This window comes from Arachis ipaensis, chromosome B05, assembly GCF_000816755.2.
Source record: "Arachis ipaensis cultivar K30076 chromosome B05, Araip1.1, whole genome shotgun sequence".
NCBI lineage: Eukaryota > Viridiplantae > Streptophyta > Magnoliopsida > Fabales > Fabaceae > Arachis > Arachis ipaensis.
The window spans coordinates 20,399,851-20,410,546 of NC_029789.2; the positions used below are offsets into that span (position 1 = coordinate 20,399,851).

Here is a 10,696-nt window from a genome sequence, read left to right on the forward strand (position 1 = left end):
CATGAGTGCTGAAAAGTCAAAACAGAGAATGGTGGGAATGCCAAACTAACTAACTTTTCATTCGAACTTGTGTTTGCTCCTCCTTCTTGCTTCTTTTCTCTTTAATTTTGTAGAGTCTTCTTGCCTCAATTCCTTTTCACTTTCTTGCTTTTTCACTTTGGTTGATTCTACAGAATCTTTTTGCCTCAATTCTTTTTTATCCTTCTTAAGGTTGTCTACAACTTTTTTCTTTTCGCTTTGCTCTTTTTTCACTTGTGTAGCCTCTTTCACAACCATTTTCTTTGGTCGAACCTGCCGTTTAGGCACAGGTTGCTCTTCCTTTGACTTAACCAGCCCTTATAACACATACATAATTAGTGAAAATTCATTCATTATGGATAGAAAATGAAATTTTAGAGAGCAGACAATGTTAGTACCGATGAACTTTTCCTTTCTAATGCTATTTGGGCAGAAATGAGTTCCTTTGTCCAATGAGGAAGCCAAGGCGGTTGTGGTTCTTTCTCAAAATCAAAGGGTCCATATTTTTGCTTATGGAAGTATAAAATCTGAATTCAATTAATTAAAGTTATATTATAATCAAACATGCTTTAGATAATTGTCAAAGAAAAAATTAGTTTAAATGAAAAATACCTGAAGCACATATATGCACCCATTCAAACTTGACACCACTCCTTCTTTAAAGTTGTTAACTCCATCAGTAAGGCCATCAACAATGCATCTAACCCAATTGTACTTCATTGGATTATCAACATCAATTACAAATAGAAAAATTTTATCCCGAGTCATTGTTGTATTTATTGGTAACAAAAATGTTATCAACGCATACAACAAGAAAGCTCTCCTAAATCTGGGACCCCCTCTTGGATTTTCTACCATGATTTGTCTCAAAGCATTTGGACTTTTTTTCTTGAACTCTAAAAGTATGGGCTCATGCTCTTTAGTTACCTCCTTGAATGGGTCACCTATTTTAAAGAAAATAATGAGAGTAAACATGATTATAATCAAACTCGGTAAACATGTATAATCAAACTCAGAGTATAATCAAACTCAGTAAACATATATAATCAAATTCAGCAGTCAACATGATAATCAAACTCAGCATAGCATGATATTTTTAATGCAAGCATTGCTTCAATAGCTTCAATATGTAAAAAGTTCGGCAAGCAGGTCATCAGTGATTCAATATATAGTTATACTCCTATACCAATAAAGTGATATTAAAAATCAAATTTAATAGCAACATAATGAAGGATCTTAAAACATGTTATACAACATGTTTGATTTTATACAGTCAATCCTAATTAATAAAATCAAAGGATCTTAAAGAAATTTTAATTATTACCGTATGCACACAATCCCAAGACAATTGCAACTGAATCCCAAGTAACATCTACTTTTCTTATTGGAGTGAGAAGATGAAATTTGGAGGGATTATAGGTATTTGCAAGGGTCAAAATCAAATCATGGTTTAAATTTCCCTTGGGAATACCCAAGAGGGATCCAAAACCCATTGCTCGGACCTCGTTGCGTTGTGCATCATTCAAATAATCAGAACAAAGTGTCGCTAACAAGTTTGGTGCGCATCTCGTGTCAACATAGCACTACATTAATGAAAATACTAATCATATTCAAATAAAATTATAGATATAAAGTAGTAGCGTGCTCAGTTTCAATTCAAATTACCAAGTTGCAATTAGTTAAAATAATAAACATTTTAGTAAGGCAATAATGTAACATCTATATGAATAAAATTATAATCAAACTATGCAGTTTCTATATAGAATGAGAATAGTAGAATACTGAATCTCCCCTTTTTCTTTTTTATTAATTACCATTACTGCATTGACAGGAAAAAAAAGACCAGATCAGAGATTCTATTAGTGACACTGTTTCTTATTAATTACCATTACTAACACTTAATTTTTAGACCATGTTGACTATATATAACAAGAAGGAATGTTGTTTCTTGAATTGCAAAAAATAGGATTTGAAGTGCTGAACAGCAACAAAAAATATTTATTAGACATGAAATGGAGTAAAATGATGTTCAGACAAAATGAAGCATGGGAACAAGACTAAAGAAAAGAGGAGCTTACTTACAGAACCTTCCCTTAGACAGAGTCAGAATGAGATACTAAATATTTAACAAGCATATATCTAAAGGAAGGAACAGGGTGCATACCCAACATGAATGTAGCACAAAATGAAAATTCCATTATCATGAAACGTACAATTATACCCAAGGTGCCACCACTAAACCAACAGTTAAATCTACTTGCTTTCAATTTTTGCTAGAAGAACCTTCAATAATCTAGAGATTTGACACATTCACCCATAAAACTTAGAGATAACTGAAGCACAGCATAACCCAACACGAATGGCAATCATATAAAACACATGCAGTAGAATGAAGAAGCAAATTATGTTATATCCCATTATTAGTTTTTCTTCTTTTGGATTACTTCCCTATCAGCTTCTTTTTTTTTTTCAATTTTTGTATATCATTTTTATCACATATTGCCAAAATTTTTAGCTAATTGATGATGAATTGGTTTCCAACTAAAAGAACCTACAGATTCTTCGTGCTTCTTTATTAATTGCTAAAGTGACAAAATAAAAGATTTGAACTCAACACTACATTCAGTGGCTATTATTTCTGAAATTCAGAGATAATAATCAAACACTAAAATGCAGCATGTGTTAGCGAAAGTGCCATTTGTTTCGTTGTGTAAACTAATATTTAGTAATGCACTCTGCATAATAAAATCAGAGCATGCAAAGACCTTATCAGATGGAAAAAAAATTCAGCATAAAAGATAAAAAAAAATAAAGACAAAATACCTTTCTCCACTCCATCTCCTTTGAAGTTTCTTTGGATACATTTTTTTCTTTTTTTTTTTCTTTGGTGTCCTTGTTTTCTAGTTCTCTTTCTACTCGTTTTGGTGCAGTCTTCTTTCGCATATTTCAAAACTAGTAAATTAAACAACTAAAATCCAATCAAATTCAAAAAGTAAAAAAATTTAAAACTCAATAATCAAATTAAAATCTAAATCATATCACAAAAATTCAGTTATAATCAAACATGATGTAGATATCACATTTGTTTAAGTCTGAAGAAAATGGAGACTTAGAAATTAAGGCATGAATATCCATGCCAAGTTTAAAATATAAAGGATAATGGCATAGTGATTTGGCATGAGGCCAGCAGAAATCATTTCTTTGAATAAAATACAAGCATCGTCAGGCATGCCATTTTGTGCATATCCTGAAATCAAACAAGACCAAGAAACAGAGTTTCTTTGGGGCATTTCAGCAAACAGCTTCCGTACGCAAAACAAATTGCCAATTCTGACATAAATCATAAATGTTGACAAGAGTATTGGACAGGAAAGCATCCAACTATGCTATAATATAGTTTTTAAAAATTGAGCATAATCAAACTCAATTAATAGTCTACTAATAATCAATTGTTAAAATACAAGCATCGTCAGGCATGCCATTTTGTGCATATCCTGAAATCAAACAAGACCAAGAAACAGAGTTCCTTTGGGACATTTCAGCAAACAGCTTCCATACGCAAAATAAATTGCCAATTCTGACATAAATCATAAATGTTGACAAGAGTATTGGATAGGAAAGCATCCAACTATGCTATAATATAGTTTTTAAAAATTGAGCATAATCAAACTCAATTAATAGTCTACTAATAATCAATTGTTAAAATACAAGCATCGTCAGGCATGTCATTTTGTGCATATCCTGAAATCAAACAAGACCAAGAAACAGAGTTCCTTTGGGGCATTTCAGCAAACAGCTTCCGTACACAAAATAATTTGTCAATTCTGACATAAATCATAAATTTTGACAAGAGTATTGGACAGGAAAGCATCCAACTATGCTATAATATAGTTTTAAAAAATTGAGCATAATCAAACTCAATTAATAGTCTACTAATAATCAATTGTTAAAATACAAGCATCGTCAGGCATGCCATTTTGTGCATATCCTGAAATCAAACAAGACCAAGAAACAGAGTTTCTTTGGAGCATTTCAGCAAACAGTTTTCGTACGCAAAATAAATTGCCAATTCTGACATAAATCATAAATGTTGACAAGAGTATTGAACAGGAAAGCATCCAACTATGCTATAATATAGTTTTTAAAAAATTGAGCATAATCAAACTCAATTAATAGTCTACTAATAATCAATTGTTAAAATTAGCTTATTGAGACTTTAATTCAAAATCCTAACTTAAATATTTTTAGTACAAACTATGCACAACACAAATTTATTTATAGAAACTCAAAATGAAGAAGGAAAATGCAGTCAATGAAGCTGATAGAAGGTCAAAACGAACAAGAAAAATTCTATTGAAGAAACTGATAGTGTAAACCCTGCTAAAATCGGTATATAATTAGTCAATAAATCGAATTTTCAATAGGAAAATTAAATATGCAAAACTAATATCAAAATAGGATAGAGCTCGGCAAAACGATAATTTTGATATCACTTTCGAAAAATTTGGCCCAAAATTGAGCCGAATGGGCCGAGCCGGTTGAACCGGGCCCAAACCAGGCCCGCGGGCCCAACCAGCCCAGTATATAAATGAGCTAAAGCTCATTTTCTGCCTTAGAACACAACAGAAGCAGCGTAAATGCATGGAGAAGAAGAGAATGAATTCCAAAACCTAGCTTGATCTTCTTTCTTTGATAACTTTTGATCCGGAGCTCCGATTGACGAGCCGTTTGCGGCCACGCGTCGGGCTCGTTGAGTTCTTCAATTCTATTCAAATAAAACAGTAAGTGAATCGCTTTTTCCTAGCTCCATTTCTTCTGGTATATGAATTTCGGGTTTAAGGTTTGAGAAACTTAATTCCTTGATGATTTTCATGTTTTAGGGGTCCACTAGACTTGATTTCTTGTGGGTATTGCCCAAGGATCAGTGAGTAAAGGTAAGAGATCTTAAACCCTAATGAAATTTCTGAATTTAGGAATTTGAGTATTGAGTTGTTATGTTTGGATGTGTTAATTGTGGTTTAGGTAGTGTGTATGTGAATGTTGATGCTTGTTGGAGGCTTGTTGGTGATCAAGCTTGGTTTGGGGCTATTTGATTGAGCTTGGAAGGGCTGTAATTTTGAGTTGTGAGGCTGCCTTGGGTGAATTAAGTGATCGGCCAAGATATGGTTTAAGTTTTGCACGTTTAATATTTACGGTGTTGTGAAAACTTAGGTTAGAGGAACCATAGAATAAGTTGGATTGTTTGTTGTATTTAATGATTAGCCTTGTAATGTTGTTAGAATAGATTTGTTAGTGAATTTATATATTAGAATTATGAGGTGTGAAAGTTATTAATGGTGTGCTCTTATATTTATTTATGATGGATTAGAATTGGTGTTTGTTAATAAGGATGTAGAGTTGTGTTGTGGTGGTATTGTATATGCTGTAACTAATTATGTAATGATCAGAATTGTATGAGACCAAGTTTGGGCTAAACTTGGGAATATAAGGAACTAAAATGGAAAATTTGGGACCTTTTTGTTAAATATACAATTTATGGCAAATTTTTAAAGTTAGGTTGTTAAATCTGTCCAGCAGCAGAAAAGATCAAACAGGGCAGCAACTTGTTTGTCTTGCTGCAACTTCTACGAGTTGATTTTTGGAGCGAAACTAATTTTGTTATAAAATTTGATTAACTTTCTTTATTTCTCTGAAATTTCAGAATTTTAAGAGTTGAGGATTGGGAGCTGTGAATTTTTGAATATTGGTGCTCAAAACTGAAAAGAAACAGATTTCAGCAAGCTATGCATCAACTTCCAATGCTTGTAACTCTTAGAATTAAATAGAAATTGGGTTGTAACCAAGACACACTTGTTTCTGGATGATCTAGGGGTTCTCAAATCAAAATTTAGCTTAATTTGAGTTTTGTAATAAAAGTTATTCCAATTGAAAGGTACTAAGCTTGTTGGTTTTTAAAATAGATTTTGTCTCATTTTTACTTAACTTCCAGGTAATGTAACTTTTTCATTAAAAATGTTATTGACTCAGAACCAATTGATAAAGAAACCTGGATGAGTAAAGTTTAACTACATTAATTTTCAAAGTCATTGGATTTAACTTAGATTTTATATTGAATTTTGAATATCACATGCTGCTGCTGTTTTTCTGGTTTTATGCACTGCAGAGTAGTCACGGTTTTTTTTTTATTCCTGAGGCTAGAAAAATCAGAAAATTATGATATTTAGTTTGTTAGAAAGCTTATTTCAATATGAATGCCTGGATATAAAGTTTGTGCAATTCCGAGTTTATTTGCTATATTAGAAACAGAAAAGAAAATAGAGTGTCGAGGATGTCTTAGTGATAGTCATGAGTTCGAGAAGTTAAAGTTCAATCCTCGTGTGATGTGATTGATTTAATGTTAGAGTTGGGTTGATTTTAAGAGTATTCGATATTAAGAAGAATGAGAAGAGTTTGATAAAAAGTTTGGTCAGGACCCGGAAAGGATAATCAAGATGAATTATAAGGGAATGACGATGAAAAATGTGAAAGGGAGGTTGTTAATAAAAGGAGTTAATATGCCATGGCTTGATGAATAATTAAATAATGATTATGACTATGAAATAGCTTATGAATAATGCTATCTGAGATACGAGTTCCCTGGGTAAGAGCCGTGGCTCGCCATCACGTGTTCCAGGTTGAATCTCGATACTCTGTTGACCCTACGTCGTAAGGGTGACCGGGCACGTATAAATTCCCGGGTATGGATAGCCCCCATTGAGTGATTTTATGAAATATGAATGTGAACTCTATGCATAGACTCTTGGGGATGCGCGACGGGGGACAGTCTAAGGTTTTTGGACTTGTCGGGTTAGCTGGATAACCGACAGATGGGCCCCATCAGCCATAGGACAGGCATGCATCATATGCATTTGTTTGTATTGATTGCTATGCATTTTTTTGGGTATGCCTAATTGATATATATTACCCGCTATTTGTTATACTTGCTATTTGTACTATTTGATCATTACTTGTGCGTGAACTTGTTTGGTTGCTTGTTTCTGTTGCATTCTGAATGATGAAAGGATGGAAGAAACGGAGGAAATGGTTTGGTGTTAGGTTAAGCTTGAACTTGAGTAAGTTAGGCAGATTTAGAATACCTACCCCTGTTTAGTACTTAAGTTGGATAATTGAATAACGGAGTTCTAGGATTGCCTATGGCATTCTGAGGACCGTATTTCTTATGCGCGTGGCACTTTTACCATGCTGAGAACCTCCGGTTCTCATTCCATATTGTATTGTTATTTTTCAGATGCAGGTCGAGAGGCTCCTCGCTAGACGTCTGGATCTTGGGAAGCGAAGTAGTCCTTGGGTGTATTTTGGTTTTTTGGTTGTATATATGTATATATTTGTTTAGCTTACTCTCCAAGTAACTTGTGTATGCTGCTCCTCTTAGAGGTTGAGGGAGAGATAGGAGTTTATTTTGGTATTTTGGTATATTTTGGGGATACCTATGTATGTTCATATGTATATATATATATCCTCTGGCCAGCCTTAGCTTCGCAGGCTAAGTCAGGGGCTAGTTATGCTGTTTCCTTGGCTTTCCTTTATTCTTTTGCTTAACTTTATCATGTTCCTATTAGGTTTCTTAGCACGCAAGTAATCATTTCCTGAGCGTTGCACTTTTTGTTTTGCGATTTTTGTTTTACCCATTTTTCAAGGCTCCTAGTTAAGTATCTTTTCTCTATTATTATATATATTACTATTTTTAGAGGTCGTAATACCTTACTATCTCAGTCTTATGACTTAAGCATAAGATTAAGTATAGTAGGGTGTTACAGATAGAATAAAACAAGAAAAATGCAGAATCAAACAAGGAATAGAAATTTACCTTACAGAATCAAACAAAGAAAACAATCGATGAAATTTGCGCCTTAGACAGAGAGCACCACCACGCCCAAGACAGAGGAAGGAGAATCGCAACCGCGCCTGAAAGAGAGCGAAGGAGAATCGTGCCACTGGAGAGAGAGAGAGAAGGAGAATCGTGCCGCCAGAGAGAGAGGGAAGGGGAATCACCGTTGAGAATGAGGATGAGGAAGGAGTCGCATCAAAGAGTGAGAGTGAGAGTGAGAGTAAGGGAACGAGAAAGAAGAATGCTGTTTTAGCGAGCGCGTGAGAGTAAGGTTGAGAATGCCGTTTTTTTTTTAATTTTTGAATTTCGTATTTTGTATCATATACGTATATCAATACAGTGGCCGAAAGTGGTGGGTGAAAGTGGTGTGCATGTAACACAACCAAAATTTACTAATTGGGATAAATATTGTTTTGGTCTCTCATTGAGGGTCGGAATCGAACCCGTCCCTGGTGTATATTTTAATTAATTAAAATATACACCAGGGACGGAACCCTTAACGTGAGGGACCAAAACAATACTTATCCCATAAATAAATTATCAGTCTATGCATCAATATTCTTTTCTTCTTCTTCCCCTTCTTTTTTCTTTCTTTCTTTTATTTTTTTAATCTTTATCTCTAGAAATTAGAGAAGACCACCAACATAAAATCATTAGACCGAATTAAAGATAAATAAAGGAGCAATTACATATCTACAATTTTTAAGTTATCCAAAAAATATTTTTAAAACACATCCAAAATCATAAATCTAAAATTTAAATTTAAACATTAAAAATAAAATTAATTTTTTTATATCTTATTCGATTAAAACTCATCTAATATTTCTTTATTTTAATAGTTAGAATTTTTGTTGTTGTTTATTTGAATATTAACGCTTTAAAAATTATTAAAATGTACGTAAAAATTTGTTTTTATTTTTAATTGTAACACATATAAAATTATTAAGTGATACACAAAATATTTCTAAAACACATCCAAAATCATAAATAAAAAATTTAAATTTAAACGTTAAATATAAAATTAATTTTTTATATCTTATTCGATAAAAACTCATCTATTATTTCTTTTTTTTTATTATTAGTTGGATTTTATCGTTACTTATTTGAATATTAACGCTTTTAAAATTATTAAAATGTATGTTTGTAAAAATTGGTTATTTTTTAAATTTTATTTAGTTTGTATTTCAAATGTGTATTTAGTTTTAAAAAGACACTAAATATATTTAGATGTGTTTGTTTCAATTTTTTTTAAATTATTGTAATAAAAAACTGAACAAAAAATCACTAATAAAGGATACCTAATGGTACTGTTTTACGTGACTCAGGGAGTTCCCATCTTGCTGTTTAGTAGGACTGGAACAAGCACATGGACGAAACTCAACAACTACTAGATGGGGATGGAGAGGAAGTTGTAAGTTGTAACTGGATTCTTCCATTTCTGAGTTAGAAGTCAAATATGTGTCATGATAAATGGCCTATAGCAAGATATAACTTGTTCTTACCGTCTATTATGTTTGGTCTGCAGTTCTTATTCTTTTTCATCTTTCGTTGGAATGTCTCGTTGAGTTCGTCATTTGATGAAGTAGGGGTTTCGGATTAGCGATTTAATTTTTCCCACGCACCTCAGTATGTATTAAACTCGATATTTTATGTTGATGACAACACAAGGTATCGTTAGCTTAGCATGATCTCTCACAACATCAGTATCATTTGTTTGGAGTAGGGAACATAATTTAAAACATAATTATAAATATTGTCTCCAAAATAATATAAAAATAATTCAAACCACTCAATTTTATCTTCATACTCTGTAAGTTAAGTTGGGGGAAGTTAGGTTTTGGCCAAAAAATTGTAAAAATACCCCCTCACTAAAAAAATACTAAGCCCGGCAGGAAAGTCCGCCCTACCCGCTAAAGCCCGCAGTTTAAGCGGTGTGGGTTAGGCGGGCTTTTGCTATTTGGCGGTCCCAATTTTCCAGTCCGATTCGTCTCTTTTAGCGAGTTACGCGGGTCGGTCCGGCAGGTTTAGTCTCGTTTGCCACCCCTTGTCTGGAGTCAAGGTCGTTCGTTCATTTGTCACTTTCAGCGTTCTTTCTTTTGTCCCTGAATTGCACACTATTTCTTACAAAATGGGAAACAAGCCTTTAGGGACGGATGCGTTTGTGTCAGCCGCGTAGGCAAACACTATACAAGTATATTCAATATTGGTTTTCTTTTATTTTCCTCTGCTCAAGTTGAAACTATAATTGACAACATACATATACATATACATATATATGCTTAAAACAAGGAGTAAGATTAACGTTCATCACATGCTAATTCATTTCATCAACGTAAGAGCAAAACAGTGATTTCTGATTCTCCACATGCACTGCGATAGGCTAAACTAATGCGCAATGCCGTGTGATCTGTTTTGTCTTCCGTTGGCATAAACATGTCTTCTGTGTTTGCATTTATCTATCGTCGTAATCGCCAGTAGCCAAATGCACATTTCTATTCTGGTGTATGTTCTGTCTTTTCTCTGCAACGCATGCCCTTTTATCCGCATGTATATATGTATACCCTATAATCGGGGTTCATTGAAATCAATCATCAGTCATCTGAATTTTGCTTACTGATTGCAAGAGTGAAGTATATCAGCAACATTGTTCCCATGCTTGACCTGTTTTTGTTCCACAGCATCACCAATTAGCTAGAGCAAATCAAAAGACAGAGAGTAATAAGATGACAAAGGATAAGTGTACTTACAAGGTAGCGAAGAACAGGAGTACCCTTCTAGGGTCAAGGGCCC

At 33.5% G+C, this 10,696-nt stretch overlaps 1 protein-coding gene across 1 annotated transcript in view; it reads right to left on the reverse strand.

Annotated features, from left to right (window-relative positions):
- The window catches only part of LOC107643283, a gene marked incomplete in the record, with an annotated part of 2,519 nt that continues 1,893 nt past the window's right edge, over window positions 10,071-10,696 (reverse strand). Inside the window, 2 exon segments of the mRNA XM_016346877.2 lie at window positions 10,071-10,567; window positions 10,654-10,696. Of these exon segments, the coding sequence (XP_016202363.1) occupies window positions 10,498-10,567; window positions 10,654-10,696 (113 nt within the window).